At 47.6% G+C, this 17,623-nt stretch overlaps 2 protein-coding genes across 2 annotated transcripts in view; one reads left to right on the forward strand and one right to left on the reverse strand.

Moving 5' to 3' along the window:
- Positions 1–17,623, forward strand: part of RNF8 (ring finger protein 8) — a 238,876-nt gene that overhangs the window by 204,080 nt on the left and 17,173 nt on the right. The gene's annotated exons all lie outside the window — the stretch shown is intronic.
- The window catches only part of MDGA1 (MAM domain containing glycosylphosphatidylinositol anchor 1), a 151,537-nt gene that overhangs the window by 44,742 nt on the left and 89,172 nt on the right, over positions 1–17,623 (reverse strand). The window contains exons 9-10 of the mRNA XM_061365967.1: positions 10,835–11,104; positions 7,454–7,605 (exon numbers count right to left, since the gene is read on the reverse strand). Of these exons, the coding sequence (XP_061221951.1) occupies positions 7,454–7,605; positions 10,835–11,104 (422 nt within the window). The remainder of the gene's footprint in view (positions 1–7,453; positions 7,606–10,834; positions 11,105–17,623) is intronic.

Genomic DNA, 17,623 nt, shown 5'->3' on the forward strand with positions numbered 1-17,623 from the left:
TCATGGCTCCCAACCATTTCCACTAAACTCACCAGACTCATCAGCGCTGGTCAGGTCTGTGTCAAGTTTCCCTGGCCAGCCATGTAGAAATCACTCAGATCAGGGTTAACAACCATGGCTGGGCAGACACATCTGCCTGAAGTGAGCAATGGCCAGGAGGAACCTCCCTTCCCTTGCTCTGGGTGGAGGCTCTGCCGTTGTTGACTTAGCCAGTACAGAATACATACACAAAATGTGGAAAAAGCTCCTTGTTTCCCACCCCACCCAACATCCAGCTGTCCTGGAGTCTTCCCTTACAGCACAGCTAAAGAGGACCTTGTTCTAGCAGCTGGTCTCATTGACACATCAGCCCCCGTGGCAGATTGCTAGGGATGAAAACAGAGATGGCTCAAAGCGCTGTCAGCGGCAGTGACTGACGTTCTGTCCCATTGTCAGGCAGCTGAGCACATCTGAGTCAGGATCCTGCCCTCTCCACTCCCAAATGTCTGTGGCAAAGTTGCTGCTTTACCCCCAGGCCTTGCACAGCAATCCCATTAAGCTTCAAGCACAGCTTGTCCATCAAATGCTATTGATCAGCCAGCTCTCCTTCCACCAGTGTGTGCCACTCAATCCCACTGCAAGTTCCAAATCTCTCTTCCTACTGCAGCCTAAAAAGGCAGCCTCACCTCTCCCTTCACTTGTTTTTCCTGGCTTTGCATCATGATGGCTGTTCAAACCATCCATCAAGCACACCTCCTGCTGACAGACACACTGGCTTCTTTCTGCATCCTTTTTCTACCTCTCTCAGGGCTGAGTTCTGCACAGCACCACACATGCCATTAGCACAACTGAAGGCAATTGACATGAGAGCACAAATATAATCTGCCTATTCTCACTGCCTGAACAAATGTTGAAATAAAGGAAAAAAAAAAAAAAAAAGCATCAGTGGAGGAGATGGGAGAGCTAGACCCGAAAAAAACACCTTTTCCTACTACAGAGGATGGCTCAGCAGGTAGGCAGAACTGCGTTGATTTGACGTCCCATACGACAACAGCCTGTGATCAGACATCAAACTGGCAGCCAAGGTAAGCAAAAGAGAAGACAGGACTAAAGCAGTTTTCTGACAGATGTGGCTTATAAGCCATCTTACAACAGAAGGTGTACTTTCAGATTCAGTTCTGGCAAACAGTTAGAGGCCAAGTCACCGCAATCCCTAGTCCTAACACACACCTGTGAGACAGGAACAGTGAAGCCTGTATCAAGTGAAATGATGGACGATAAAGGGATGTGCCATTTGTCCCACCCTGCAACTGTTTTTATCCATGCAACATCTTACATGCAGCCAGGGCCACCATTTGCTGCTTCATGGGAAGTCACAGTCCTTTCCTCACTGCAAACTGCCAGGACTGTGATATTCTAACAGGAAGGTGGAAAGGGAAGGGGACTTGCCCATCCTGTTGCCTATCTGTGCCCCCCACCGGGACATCAAACTGGGCTGTGCAGCTAAGCAGCCTCTCAGCAGGAAGATGTGGCTGTGGCACCACAAGCCCTTTTCCTTTTTCCTGGTAAGACCAGGCCACTGTACCACAGGTCACATTTTATCCAGAGGTGAACGGGTCCCTCCTTACTTTACAAGCCACAAGTTCGTCCTTTAAGCTTTCATCTTTGAGTACAAAAAGGACTTAGGAGAGCAGCCTTGGCTGCTTTGTAGCTCCTGCAGTGTGTCCCAGCTGAAAACCCCTCTGCAGAACTAGTAGGGGGAAATACAGGATAAGCCATTGGAGTTCCGATGCCCCAGGGAGCCTCGGGATGAAGGCTATGGACCCAAGCCTGTCACAGCCCTCCTGAGGCGGTTACCTTGGTGATGGCAGCGTTGCCCAGACAGCATGTAATCCCCCGAAGCCAGCAGAATGTTAACCTAGCTGTTTGTAAAGCGAGTTCTGCCACCCCTGCCTGCCTTGTGCAGAACTGCCTGCTTCCCTTGCCCTCGGCAGCCCCCCAGCCGCAAGTGCAGCCCTCAGGCACATCCCCAAGGCACTGGCACTCCATCTCCCAAGAACCTTTGCCTGAAGCCACAGTTGCATCTGCAGAAGAAAAGGGATTTTGTTCACTTCCCAGAGCACAGGGCTGGGCTGCCGCATGGGCCACCACCCACTCGAGTACATCGCTTTGCTGTTTTCATAGCCTTTCTTAACCTGGGATCCAATAAACAAATGAGTTTATAGAATCATCAAATGATTTGGGTTAGAAAGGACCTTAAGGTCATGTAGTTCCAACCCCACGGACATGGACAGGGATGCCTTCCACTAGACCAAGTTGCCCAAGACTCTGTCCTACCAGAACTTGAACACTTCCAGGAATGGAGCATTCACCATTTTGGGCAACCTGTTCCAATACATCACCACCCTCACAATAAAGAACTTCTTCCTTATATGTAACCTGGATCTCTCTTGCTGAAGTTTGAACCTGTTACCCCTTATCGCTACAGCCCCTGATGAAGAGTCCCTCTCCACCATCCTTGCAGGATACTGGAAGGCTGCTTCAGATACTGGAAGGCTGCTATGAGGTCTCCATGCAGCTTTCTTCAGGCTGAACAGCTCAAATTTTCTTGGCCTGTCTGCATACGGGAGGTGCTCCATTTCCCTTATCATTCTCATGGCTTCCTCTGGACTTGTTATGATATTGAGGCAGACAAAGCAATAATGCATGCCTCTGTTTTGGTTTTATACTCTATTCCAGACACTGGCTACTGCCGACGATAGGAGGAGGCAAGCTTTGGGATTGGATGTTCTCATGCCTCATGAGCTGGGTGGATTAGCTTGTTCTGAAGTCTGTTCCACCCTAGCTGCCCAAACTCACTGTTTTAATTTGTTAGAGGGTTTCTTACAAGCATTGTAAGATGCATCCAGCCTCCATGAGGCTGGTTCCTCATGCGCCAAGGGCCTCACATAGGGGTTCACCAAGCCACAGTGGTGCATGAATGGGGGAAGCACAGCGATGCGAGCCTAGAGTGCTCCCAGCTAAGCATTTACACAAAAGACTATGGGCTGGTGCACAGCTGCTCATCCTTCCTTCGGAGTGATACCACCCCTGCTTTGTGTGTGAAGAGAGTGAGACGTCCCTGCCCTGTTCTTTGTGCCCTGGGAGGGGTGAGCAGCTCCATGAGCTAATGAAGCCAAAGACAGACAGCAGTTGACAGATGCTGCTGAAGTGGGCTCAGAGGAGAGCAAAAGAACAACTCAGAGGCAGAAATGAAGAGATACAGATCTGCAGCCCATGGGCCTCATCATAAACCTTCTCCTGCTGTGTTGCGATGGTCATCAGCGGAGTTAACCTTCCACTCTCATCACAATCATTAAATTCTTGCTAACGCCCCTGTCCTATGTCTGTCCAAACAGCTCTGTTAACTGTCACCTCCCCACACGGTGAGCCTGGCTCCCCACTGCAGCAGCTCTCATTAATGCTGCTCTGACTGGCTGATGAGGCAAGTGGCAGCCAGCTCCAGAGCCCAGATGAGTTTTGTAGACAGCAGGGGATGTTTATCCAACATGGAGGGGATGAAAGTACAAACAAAGAGAGACCGTACAATTACTCAGGCATCGTGCAGGGCCAGTCTCATTAAAGATGGTCTCCGTGACAGGAATTAATCTGAAGTGACAACCCAGTGAGCTAATTTAGCAAATGGGTCTGGGGCTTGGCCCTGTGCAAATTTCAGGGGTTGCTCCAGCAGGTACAGTTGAGCCTGCTCTGAGGAGGGGAAAGGCAGGAATGTGTTAAATTGGCCCCGTTCTGGCCTAAGCCTGTGTATTAGAAGTTATGGAGGAGACAGCAGCCCCAGGTCTCCTTGAGGGGCACAATGAAGATTAAACTTCTCTATTGCACCAATACCTTCTCCTTCTTTCTCCTGCGGCCTCAGGTCACGGATGGGTTCCAGCTCATTAAGTGCACAGTAATTCTGCCCCTATTCCCTGTAACTGTAACCACCAGCCCAACTCAGATCTTTCCTCCATGATGCAACCTGCTTGAAATATTAGACGGCTTTTCATTCCTCTTTAATGTTAAAGCAGAGCCCTGGGAGGGGGTAATGCACACAGAGAGAAACAAGTAACTTAAAAGGCTTTTTATTTTTTAAGCAAAGGTCCATTTTGGGGAGGCTGCTTTGAGTCCCCAAGCAATGAAAAATATTTTCAGCTGAAGTGCAGTGCCCCGATGCCTTTCTATGCTATGAGAATATGTGTAATTAAAAAAGATGACCAAACAAATAGCCCAAAAGCCTCATGGCATCTGCTTGCAACTAAACCACCGAAGGCTGTGAACTCCTTGAGTTCACTGGCTAAAGGGAAGTAAGGTGATTGGCATTTTGATCAGTTGCCTTGGAGCAAGGAAGGAAAAACCTCCCAGGCTGTCAGGACAGATATCTGAGGCCTCTGCCACTCCCCAGAGGGGATCTACTCCTCTCTGAATTGCATCTTGAATTGAATCTGCTCCTCGACACTATGCCACTGCCTAAGCACACCTGACTGATGAACATTGGGAATTAAGAGCCTCTTTGCCAAGACATACATCTGAGGCTTTACAATGAGCTTGCTCCACATTGCTATCGTATGTGCTTTGCCTGGGTCAGTGGCTCCAAGCTGTCAGGCTGTTTATTTGGTTTTAATCAGAAGTTAATTCTTATTCTACTGGAACTGGTACGTCTGCTGCACTGCTCAGCCTGCTCTACAGTGGCAAGAACAATCAGCTCCCGTGGAATTGCACCCGACTGTCTCACTGGGAGCCCCCATGCATCGCTTAGGAAACCAAATTTCCCCAGATTGCTTGCAATCCTCCCAGGAATGCCCAAGCTGAACCAGCCCCCAGAAGCTGTTGAACAGGAAGAGCTGCAGAAGCTACAGCACCAGCCAATTAATAAGCAGCACTTTTACTCTCACCCAGACCCATTTTCAGCAGCTGCAGCAAGCAGATTTAATTGAAGGGCTCCCAGGTGCCTTGCAAAGCATCCTGCTACTTGGGGATCTTCACATTACATATGCCAAGAGCTCTTCAAGCAAACCAGGGAAAGTGAAATGGAAAGCAGCAAACCATTTTACAACCAGTGCGCATTCCACCTCAGCAAGAGTTAATCCCCTCAGACAGCCCCTCACCACTCCAAGACTGCAGACTCCTGCCACCACATTCATTCATCCTTCAGATGCTGAAGAGCACCTGCCAAGGACCACTGAGGCTGGGGAGCTCCCAGGGCTGGAGAAGAAGGTGGGCTAGCTAGCTGGGTAAGCTCTCATTAGCTTGATGCTGGTAATAAATCAGTAGTGTCTGGCTGCATGTAAGGCCTGTGTTATCTGAGGAGAACATTCCACTTCAATCCTAGCTCTCTAGGGGGATTTTTGTACCCCTCCAGACAGTGCCTGGAAGGCAGTGTATCCAGGGAGGAGGGCACACAGGCAAACAGCAGCTCCTCATTCAGGCAGACAAATCCCCTTTCTTCAGAGCTCTCCAGTCCACAACACTTTTAAGCTTTTGAGCTTTTCACAATTATATTCAGTAATGTCACTATGCTCTGCAGTCCAGTGATGGAACAGCAGGATACAAAGCTTAGCCCAGGTTCCCCAGCACGGAGAAGGTGCAACAATGCAAATAAGCCTGTGAGACAGGAAAGAGGGTGATGGCCCAAGGAAAATAGTGAAAGGTCAGATGTCACAAGGCTGCTTGGAGCCCAAATGAGACATCATGGGCAAAACATCAGGAACGCAAGACAAGGAGCACAGAGGCAATGCTGGGAAGCAGCAGGCTGGAGATGAGAAGGGATGTGGTCCACATTTCCATTTCATGGAAATGAAAAGGGCTCAGTGAGACCTCCATATGGCACATGGAGATAGAGAACTCATCGTGAAATGCAAGTGTCTTCACTGGAGGGAGGCAATGAAGAGGTGATACCATGAAAGCCTTTTCCAGAGTGTTTCCTACTTGTGCTTGATAAAGTGGTAACAAATCTCCCCTGCTTCCTCCTCTCTCTGCCCTTCCTTATTCAAACCAAGGCCAGCAGGATGGCACCTGTAGCCATTGCTAAGAGCCTGCCCATACATGAGACTGGGCTACAGCAGGGCCACGGTGTAACAGTCCTCTAAAACACACTGCTCAATACTCATAACTATGTGGTGTAACTGATAGGGTTGTAACAGTAGTAACTGATGGGGTACAAACAAAACCTGGGGAGGGGGTAAATTTGCATGGGCACTCAGCTTTATTCATGTCATAACTTAAAGCAGAAATGAGATTTTCCTTTCTCTTGATCCCTTTCAGTAGAAGCTCAATGCATAACAGATACAAGATTACTTCTAGGCACCTTGCAAAAGGAAAAAAAACCCCAAGCCCCTCAACATCACTGGAGAAGGATAAAAATCACAAATTAGTTCATGGAGTTGCAGTGCTGATAATAGCGAAACTTGGCTCAGAGGGAAGGGGTACTATGACAAATTGCCTTCATTATTAGAGGCTCCCCTGTGTCCTGTATTCTTATTAAGCACTTCCAATGTGCTCTACGCAGTCTGAGTAACAAACAAAGGCTGTCCCACCCCAGAGAGCTCACAATCAAACAGAGACATAAAACTGCAGCCTACTGTGCAGAACTAGAGGAAAGAGACACTTGGATCTTTTTAATTATTTTGTTTTTTTTATCTACAGTAACAAACTTTTCCTCACAAAAAACATTTGCTTCCAAGCTACCACTGAATGACAAGAACCACCAGTTTTATGTGTCCCCATTTTTAAAAAATGTTGAACACGGCCATTTGCTGAGCTTGGATGAAAGTACCTTGTAATCCTGCTAGGTTAATGTGCTCTTTAAAAACACTAGACTTTTTTTCCCTAGCCTTCTTCAACCAGTCATCTCTTTAGATTCCCCTCAGTTTTGCCTCCTCATCCCCCCACATGATTTCCCTTCAGACTCAGAAACCTTGAAACCCACTTCTCTTCCCCTGCTGAGTTTATATAGTCTAAATAGCTTCATTACTGTGACAGTACGGAAGCCTTTCTCCAACACAAACAGCTGATGACTTTTTCCTGCAGTTCCTGCCTGAAGAGCTCTTCAGCTTATTCTCTTTATTTCAAACAAGTGAGGAGTATGGAATTCCACTTGCTTGAGTCTTTGGCCTATAGAATCTACAATACCTACTAATGACCATGGGGTTTTGTTCACATTAAAACCCCATTCAAAACACTGAGCATGAACAGTCTGATGGGAGGCAGCAGAGCCTTGAAAGTCCTTGATCATACCCAACACCAGGTGTAAAAGCAGATGCAGAGGTGTACAATTGGCCTGTCTCTTCCACTTGATGAGGAAGGTGCAATACCAAGAAGATCTGGCAATTTCATCACCTTCAGCTCCTCATTGGCAAGAAGACATTGATGCAACTGCATCCTGAGAGGTCCTCTTCCCAAAGGCATGTGTTGAGGACTTCAGAAGAGCAGATCTTACCTGCCGGACTTCCAGGCGGTACTTGAGGACGGGATCCACAGCATCAGGCTCCTTCTGTGTCCACTGCAAGATGTATGAGTAATTCTTGGATTGCTTCTGGCTCAAGGTGGGGTTGGGAGTGTCATAGTAAAACTCTGGGCTGTAAGCCTTTGCTGGAGGGGAAAAAAAGAAAGGGGTGGAGGAAAGTAAAAGTGTGGGATAAAGGGGAACATAAATTACAGAGAGGCACAGTGAGAGTGGAACATCTCCATCTGCCCAGCTCGTCCACTTGCCTTTGACATGATGAACACCTTTACTATTGCAGCTGATGTTGCACTGATGCACCGTCATTTTCTGTGAATCATGACTACTTTCAGAGCCTAAACTACTGGGAAGGTTAGCAGCCCTGCAACACCAGCAGGGCTTGACTGACACCAGAGAAGGTGGGAACAACTTCAGTTCTCCAGCTGGAACCAGCTCTAATATTTTCTGTCTTACTTTGTAGTTTAGATTGAGGTAACAGCTTTAAACAGGTATTTCTCCTGTTTCATCTGCTGCTTTACAGAGTCTTCTGCTAACAAACTGTGAGGAAAGATCATTTGGCCAATAGGTCACAAGAGAAGTGTTATTTATCACATAGGGACCATAGCATTAAAAAGGAGACCTTGCTCCTTCTGCATCAACCCTGCCTTGGCAACATAGTGCTCCAGCCTCTTTCTAACATGACAGTCAACTCGGCAGCAAAGGGGATGCTGACCTCAGCTCGGGCAAAAACAGCAGGAGCTTTTGCAGGGACGGAGATGTCTTTTCTAAACCTACATCTCCCCTTAAAAACAGAGGGCAGCAGGAGGAAGGGAAACACGGGAGAAATTATGTACCAGAGAGAAACTGGGTAGTTCAAAGAAGGGATTTCCTGTCACTTCCCCGGCCGCTGCTGTCCTGAATCTCTACCGAACAGAATTCAGATGCTGCTGCCATGCAGCCCAGTGGCTGATGGACTAGTGCACAGGGCCCAGAAGCAACTCAAGATCTTATCCACAAATGGTTTTGCCCTATTTGTAATTACCTTCATTTCACCCTGTGAACTTCAATTTTTGGCAAGTCCTGTCCTGGCAGGAGCTGGACCTGAACCAAAACTCTCCATTGTGGATTCAGGTCCAATCTGGACCTGCACAGACCAGAAAGATGCCTGGGCAGCAAGGGGTGCTGGAGAGCAGAACAGGCATAAACATCACCTCCCCAGGCAGTTTGCTGCACCTTTCCACTTGAATCACAGGACCTGCCATTCTGTGTGGTTATAATTAGTCTTGACAAGATTCAATGTTTATTTTTTATTAACTCAGATGGATAATATTGATGTTTATTTTCAAGTCCTTTTTTTCTTATTATTTTTATTGACTTGGATTTTTGCACAAGTGAGAAGTTCAGAACCACCTCAAAGACTAATTGCTGCTTATTCAACTTGTATTGACTATGGAAGTCAAGCTTCATAATAGATTCTAATATAATATCAGAACTGATGGTAATCATCCTCTTGCATGTTATAAATTCCTTATTAATTGACTTCAAGATAGAAACAGAAGCTAAAAACCAGCATTCAAATAGAAATAAAGCACATCAAAATACTTCTGGAATTTCCTTTCCAGCAACTGAACTATTGATGGGAATTTTTCTGCTTACAGCTGATGGGAAGAGCTAAAGGTTTTTCACTCCATCTTTCAGGGGTTTCCTGGCTTGTAGCTACTGAGAGTGCAGGTGGTGATCAGTATGGACTGCCCTGACAACTTGCTCAAGAGGAGGGGACTGGATGTCTCACTGTCCTTCCAAAACAACTCAGAGAGTTAACCTCCCAGCCACAGAAGAAACTAATCCCACCCTGGTCAGATTTATGCACTCTGTTTCCAGTATACCTGAACACGTCACAGTCACAAATGAGTCACTGCCTCCCTGTCAGATAGGAAGGTTTATGATACTTCTTTCATAGAGAAGAAACAAACAGAGACTGTGCCATCCTCCCTGCTCGCACTGGAAGGCTGTGGCTGACGAGAATTACAACTGCAGCCCAAGTGCAGCAGTCTACCTACTGGATTATTTTTCAGGTTGTCCTACGAGCTCAGGTCTAATCGATTTCTAAGTGTCCAAGACACAGGCAGAGGTGTCTGGAGGTGAAAAGGTACCATCAGATACCAATGCTGTGGAAACGGAGAAGGGAGGAAGGGAAATAAATGCTTGCTGCTTTCCTGATGAGTGGTTTCTAGGGACAAATGCTGCTTTCTGCTGAGGGGATCGTATCTTGTGGGGCACAGCATGGCACATGAGGTGGCAATGAATTTGTTACTACTTCCAGCAAGAAATTCAGGTCCTAGGAGCATTCCAAAGCTTGCTAGGGACACAGTTTGCTGTGGCTGCTGAAAGCAGGATATGGTTTGCATCACTTAGTGACACGAGAGTTGCAAGCATATGAAGAAGGGGTAGAAAGGGACAAAGTTCTCAAGCAAAATCCACTGCCAAACAAATTCCAGCAAATCTCAAGGCAAGAGAACAAGGTCCTGAAAACGGACCCAAACAGTATAAGTGGTTTGGATTTCCCCATTTCTGAGCATCACAGAGTTACAGCATACCTCAGCTTTTCCAAACCCTTGGAAAGATCTGCTTCAAAACCAGGCCTTTCCAAATGTTATTAATTCTCCTTTGTTCAGCCCTGACTCGAAAAGTATTATAAATCGGCCCTAGACTGACAACCAGCATTTTGGCTGAATTTATGGCTTATTAAGGCAACTTCACTGGAAAACTCTTCTAGAAACTGGTGCTCAAGTCAATTCTGGGGTCATGGGTTTAAATGCTGTAACTCTGTCATTCCTCTTTGCAGGTGCTGGAGAGGAGTCCTGTTACAGTGCCTGCTGGATTCACAGAACACTGTGAGCAGCTAATCCACTGAGCATAGTACTCGCTCCCAGCTCATGTTTGTCCTAGCAGGCACCATGAAACACAGGCAGATAGCAGATGTAAAGAAGGTACAGGAACACATCAAAACAGGTTTTGTTTGTTTGTTTTTAAAGGGAAAATTAGGTAGAAACCTGTTGGGAGGATGTAGAGAGCTTTTCACACACCCTTGATTAATACCTGTCTACAATAGAGGTTGTCCAAGCTTGAAAGCTGGTGGTACAGCCTTTAGTATCTTTCAGGCAAGTGGTCAAACACTGCTACAATGTGCACTAACTGCCCCAGGTCCATCCCAGATTTGAAGAACTGCCTGAATGATTGAGGCAGATCTCCCTGTTTGCTTATGGAAATTCATCCGTTCTGAGCACAGTACTGTACTGGCACTAGTTTATGGGAGCAAGCTTCCTGCCTCCATGATCCCATCCAACAGCTCACCCCGATGTGCACTCTGTGACTTACCAGACACCTGGAAGAGGCAGGTGGAGACCCCCACGTCGTTGGAAATGCTGCACTCATAGCTGCCGCTGGTCTCCCGGCTGACACTGTCCACCTTCAGCTCCGAGTAGTCCTGCTGCTCTGCCAGCGGCTGTGCCAGAAGGGACCCGTTGAAGCGCCAGACGGAGGTGGCCACCTTCATGGGGCTGCCCTTCAGCATGGTGCAGCGCAGGGTGACGCTGCGCCCCATACCCTGGCGCACATCCTGGAAGGGTGGCTCCACCACAGGGGGGACTGGAAACAGAACAGAGCAAGAGACAGGGATGCCATCAGGTAACAGACGTCAGGCACAGTCACCACAGGGGTGCCTCTGAGGGGATAAACACCTAGGATTTCCAAGAGGATACTGATTTTCTAGCAGGAGCTAGGCTTCATAAAGCCTAAAGCAGCAATAGTCATCTGGCATCCCCTTCTGACTGGGCTGGGGCCACCTCTCACATCCCTCCTATTTACTAGGTAGGGGTGGCCTTTAGTAGGTACTGATCCCACATTGAGACACTGCTCGGAGCAGCTACCAAGCCTTGATCTTTCATGTGAGAAGTGCATCTCCATCAGTTGAGTGCTACAGCTTGCAGCCAATCCTCAAATATTAATCAGAATAACCATGGTCCTCATACCCAGTATAAACTGCACTCCCTGAGCAGGCAGGTATGCTCCCAAGCAGTAACATTCATGTTCTTCTGGTCAACATTCGACACAGTTATCTTCAGATGAAGGGATATGCACTAACTGTCCCCACAGAGCACAGACTTCAAGGGGTATTAGAAGGCTTCTCCCAAATACATCAACACAATAGGGGCTGGCTACAGGTACTCTGGGTCTATTTCTACCTCTGGCAATAATTCCCTTACACTGGGAGGTGAGTCATGTGTCTCCATGTCAGCTTCTCTGCCAGCAGTGAGAATTGTGATGTGTTGCCACCTCCTATGTAGAGGGAGGCTACTAAGTCTTGTTCTTTCACACTTGTAAAAATTCACAGGAACCTCACAATTTGGGCATTGTTGGGGCAGAGCAAGAAGACTGCTCTGGACTGGTATTGCTTGTGTTACCCCTTATTTGATGCAATGGCAGAGGACTTAAATCTTCACAGCCATCTGATGAACATGTTTCACTTACAGTAAACAATTAAAACACTAAAGCACAGGAACAACCAGAAGCTCTTCCTCTAAAATGAGAGGAACTTCCTGCACACAAAACACCTGTTCGCCTGAATGTAATGATCTATAGCACCTCCAGCACAATGACAGCTCACCTTCTCCAGGTTCAAAGCATGTCTCTTCCACAGAAAATGCTATGCACTACAGATCTACAAAGCACCTGCTGCCTGTAAAGGTCCACAGAGCTGCCAAGCAGAGACAGGCTCAAAGACCTGCAACACACAGCATCTGCAATACCACGGACACAGCTCCACCAGGAACAATGGGTTATGCAGCACCCCTGCTGCCCTGAACATAAGCATGCCGAGAGCTCCAGTATACCTCTCATGTCACTCCCCTCCCATGGCCTGACCCAGCAAGACCCATCTACAGCTCCATCTCTATCTTCACCACAGATGAAGGTGGTGCATGCACCACCCCACTGTTCTGCATGCACAGTGTCCCCTCTCCCAAGGTCTGCATCTGGGGGTGCACAGTGTGCAAGCATCCCATCCACCTGACAGCCCATGTTTGACAGTGGCTGATTGTTTTCTAGGTACCTGTTCTCAGCTCTCAGCCTCCAGGCCCTTGGCTGCACTTAAGTGGATTAAAAACAGCCCTTGACTGAGCTCATGTTGCCGTGCTGAGTGGCATGGTCAGCTCATTACAGATGGCTTTGCTAGCGATGTGTCTCTGCGGGTGCTCCAAGTGCTGACTTGCCTTTGGCTCACACGTCTCCCACCTCACAGTGAGAATAATGTGAGAACTTGTTTGATTAGACCTAGTGCCATGAATGTGTCATCTCCATCCCTAGCTGCTATCCCATTTCTTGGGTCACATCTGTTCCTTAATTGAAGTCGGTGGGGTCTCACATTATAATCAAGGCTAGCTGGTGATGTAGGGGGGAAAAAAAGGAAGAAAAAAAATAGAAAAAGGGGAGAGAAAGAGAAAGGAAGGCTTAAAAAATGGCACAGCAGCTCCAGATGTATGCAAAGCAATCTATCCAATGAGGAGGACAGAGAGGGGTGGGAGAGCAGCTTCCCTCGCTGCATCCCTATACAGAGCTGGGACAGGGAAGAGAAAGGTCTGAAACTGGACAAAGTGCCCTCTGCAAGGATACATGCTGTAAGGAAAGTGGCCTCCTGGACCTCACTAAGGGAGTGTCTGGAGCTGGTAAAGGGCCAGAGGATCAGGGCTGGGACACTCCAGATGCTTCCTTAGGTCACAGGAGCAGCAGGGCAGCCAAGGATGCAGAAGATATTTAATCTTCTTCAGCTGGGAAATGGGACTTACTTGATTTACACTGGGACAGGCTCTGGGCCTATGTTATCACCTTGCAAAGGGAATGTCTGAAAGTGCCTATAAGATAAAAACTAATAGCCTTTTCTCCTCTTGTCTCTGGCACTAGGAAACACCCAGTGAGCATCAACTCTGCAGGTAGTCCTGGAGCCCCTGGGGTTTCTGGAGAGAGAGCTGAAGCAGAGCAAATGATGCAGTCCTACGCCAAGGGGCCACTATTGCCGAAAGCTGCCAGAAGATATGAAAGCAAGGAAAGGTCAACAGCAATTACAGAGCCAGACATCAGTTCTGGCCTCCAATGCCTATTGGGGACCGCTCTCCATCATCTTTACCAAGTCTTGGGAAACGGGAGAGGTGCCTGAGGACTGGAGGAAAGCAAATGGCACTCCTGTCTTCAAAAAGGGCAAGAAGGAGGACCCAGGTAACTATAGACCAGTCAGCCTCACCTCCATTCCTGGGAAAGTGATGGAACACCTTATCCTTGGTGCCATCTTAAGGCATATCAAGGATAAGAGGGTTATGAGGAGCAGTCAACATGGCTTCACCAAGGGGAAGTCATGCTTGACCAATCTCGTAGCCTTTTATGAGGAAATAACGTGGTGGATGGATGATGGTAGAGCGGTGGATGTGGTCTACCTCGACTTCAGCAAAGCGTTTGACACGGTCTCCCACAGCATCCTCACAGCTAAATTGAGGAAGTGTGGTCTGGATGATCGGGTAGTGAGGTGGACTGTGAACTGGCTGAAGGAGAGAAGCCAGAGAGTTGTAGTCTATGGGGCGGAGTCTAGTTGGAGGCCTGTATCTAGTGGAGTGCCTCAAGGGTCGGTACTGGGACCAGTATTATTTAATATATTCATCAACGATTTAGATGAGGGAATTGAGTGTACTATCAGCAAGTTTGCTGATGACACTAAGCTGGGAGGAGTGGCCGACACGCCAGAAGGCTGTGCTGCCATCCAGAGGGACCTGGACAGGCTGGAGAGTTGGGCGGGGAATAACTTGATGAAATATAACAAGGGAAAGTGTAGAGTCCTGCATCTGGGCAGGAACAACCCCAGGTTCCAGTATAGGTTGGGGAACGACCTCTTAGAGAGCAGTGTAGGGGAGAGGGACCTGGGGGTCCTGGTGGACGACAGGGTGACCATGAACCGACACTGTGCCCTTGTGGCCAAGAAGGCCAATGGCATCCTGGGGTGTATTAGAAGGGGGGTAGTTAGTAGGTCGAGAGAGGTCCTCCTTCCCCTCTACTCTGCCCTGGTGAGACCTCATCTGGAATATTGTGTCCAGTTCTGGGCCCCTCAGTTTAAGAAGGACAGGGACCTGCTGGAGAGAGTCCAGCGCAGGGCAACTAAGATGATTAAGGGAGTGGAGCATCTCCCTTATGAGGAAAGACTGAGGGAGCTGGGTCTCTATAGTTTGGAGAAGAGGAGATTAAGGGGTGACCTTATTAGTGTATATAAATATATAAAGGGGGAGTGTCACGAGGATGGAGCCAGGCTCTTCTCAGTGGCAAACAATGATAGGACAAGGGGCAATGGGTACAAACTGGAACACAAGAGGTTCCACTTAAACTTGAGAAGAAACTTCTTCTCAGTGAGGGTGACAGAACACTGGAACAGGCTGCCCAGGGAGGTTGTGGAATCTCCTTCTCTGGAGACATTCAAAACCCGCCTGGACACGTTCCTGTGTAACCTTATCTAGGTGTTCCTGCTCCGGCAGAGGGATTGGACTAGATGATCTTTTGAGGTCCCTTCCAATCTCTAACATACTGTGATACTGTGATACTGTGATATTTCTTCAAGTAGCTTATACACAAAAGGGAGACCCACTATCAAGGTTAGAATCAATCTGCAAATCCTAGCAGATAACAACACAGCCTTTTCCAATTTCTGTCTTAAACGCAAAAGAAAGCTTGTTTAAATGAGCTGGTGCTCTGATTCCCCAGAACTAGGAATCAAACAGGTCCAAGACATATGAGATGGTGATTGTCTCAGAGCAGAGACCTCCAACATGCTCCCTGCATGGACACCTTTAGGGAGCTGCAGGAAATTATAATGATTTTCTAGGTGCCTCTCATATCCACAGGGAAGCAGCATCCCTGCAATTCTATTCTGGCTCATTAAGCTGCCATGGTACTCTTTGGGAGCTTGGATATCAGCCCCAGTTTTTAGACCATTTCCAAAGGCAGAGGTCCTTGTCCAGAGGCTCCTCAAATGCCTTTCTGTATCTCTCCTGAACTCCTGTGCATGCAGCTGAAGCAGCCATGTTGCAAACAGCAGGTTGCAACCTTTCAAGGAGGAGGTTAAAAAACCTCTCTGCACATACAGGGCTTCGGGATCCCCTGGTAAGAAACACAGCAAATATAGATGATTACTGTTTTCTCTTGGCATGCAACTTAATTCTAGAAGAGATAGCTGAGAGGAGGAGTGATGAAAGGGGTGAAGAGGGCAGTGCATTACCGTTTTAGGCAACACTGAAGGAGTGAGGCTCCTCCAGCAGCTTGTTAAACTGTGTCAGCCTGCCTTTGCAGCAGGAAAAGCTCGCTGGGAGCAAATCAATTCAGTGGAATACAGGCAACCTACTCCAGCATGCCAGGCACCCTAAGGCAAAGATGGGTTGCAGACAGCTCCCTTGCTGCGAGCTAGAGCAGATGCTCTGCACCGAAGGGTTGCTAAGCTAGCACAGTGTTCATAATGATGAAGGGCAAGAGCATGGGATGCACAACAGAGAAATGTCAAGTGTCCAGGGGTGTTGCTTTGTTCCCCAATAACCTCTTATTTTCTTGCTTTCGCTGGAAATAACCAGGACTGAAATGCTCATCCTGCTGGATAAGCAAGAAGTGCACGGCCTGTTGAGCTATGGTCAAGCCTGTAAGTATTTGTTTTAAGTCTATTTTTATTTAGCCTTGAGGAAGGGAGGAAATGTCCTTCCTTACAAAAGCCAAAGTCCTGGAGGAGAGACCAGTCTTCTTGCACTGTTATTGTGCTATCCTGTGTGGTCCCAGCTCAAGAAGGGGTACTCCGTGGTTCCTGCAATGCTGCCTCATTGCTGCAGGTTCTCATCAAATCCACAAGCCTCCATAAGGCAGAGAGGCTTCTTTCACCAGCGGTGAAGTCAGAGCATCCCAGGATGGCAGTAATGCACTGTGGATTTTTTTTTCACTTGTTGGGTAAATACAGAAAGAAAATTTGAAGTGGTGGTTGTTGTTTTTTTGTTTCCACTGTAAAAAATGTGGATGTTGTCATCAAGTTGCCTGGTCTGGTATGGATGAAAGGCAAGAAAGGCTCATATTGGAGTGGACTGATGCACAAGGATCAATGACAAGCTTAAATACAAACCAGCATCCATAGAATAGGGGAATATTGAGTGAACAGACCTCACATTAAGAGCTCAGGCAAGAACTGAGAAAGTCAAAACTCCTAAACACCACAGTACAACACTATGATGCAAGACATCTTAAGGTCCTTTCCAACCCTAACTATTCTATGATTCTATGATTCTAAGACACATGCAAAGTCTGCTTTCCCACTGCAGTGTGAGGGCTATGAATAGAATATCCAGCAGCTGACAACAGGTATCTCTGCAGGTGCTCAGCTGCCTGTGTTGCACCTTGCCCATGGCAGCTGCACTCTCATTTTTCTGTAGGGATTTACTTTCCACAATGCTTCCTCTGCTGCAAAGAGCACCACAGGGCACCAGTATCCAGGTGGAGAAAGAGAAGCAGAAAGACAGCCTGCCTGAGGTCACATGAGCCAGGAGCAGCAGGAAGAAGCAGCAGGAGTCCTGTATCCTGACCCGTGCTTCAGTTCTCAGCCCAGGCTTCCTCCCCTATGAAAAACACCCTCTACCTCCAGATCCAGTCACATTTACATTCTTATTTAAATCTACAAAGTACAACACGTAACACAAGTGATGAAAATAGCAAGCCTTGCTAGATTAGAACACAGCTTTATTTTCAGCAGGTCTCATCTCACTGCTGAATGACTGCCTCCAAGCTTAGCCATGCAATCACAGAGCCAGTGGGAGTCCTGCTTGTAGTCTTCACCTTAGCCCATGTTGACAGCTAATTGACCACTCACTTGCTGGATTAACATTGCAAAGGACACACAAATAACCTGGTATGAAAGACAGCATTTCATGGTTAATTATAATTATTAGGAGTATTTCATTAACCAAAATGGCTAACAACACCAGGCTGTAATTTCTGGAAAGCAAATATGCACAGGCTGCTATTAGGGTCTTATGAGACCTGTATGACCCCGTCCAGCATCCATTTAAATTCTGATAGGTACCCTTCTGCAGCCATAGTGGATGCAGC

Source organism: Neopsephotus bourkii, unplaced genomic scaffold, assembly GCF_033783945.1.
Source record: "Neopsephotus bourkii isolate Nb327-2 ecotype Australia unplaced genomic scaffold, CSIRO-AGI_Nbou_v1 NB_1292, whole genome shotgun sequence".
Classification (NCBI taxonomy): domain Eukaryota; kingdom Metazoa; phylum Chordata; class Aves; order Psittaciformes; family Psittacidae; genus Neopsephotus; species Neopsephotus bourkii.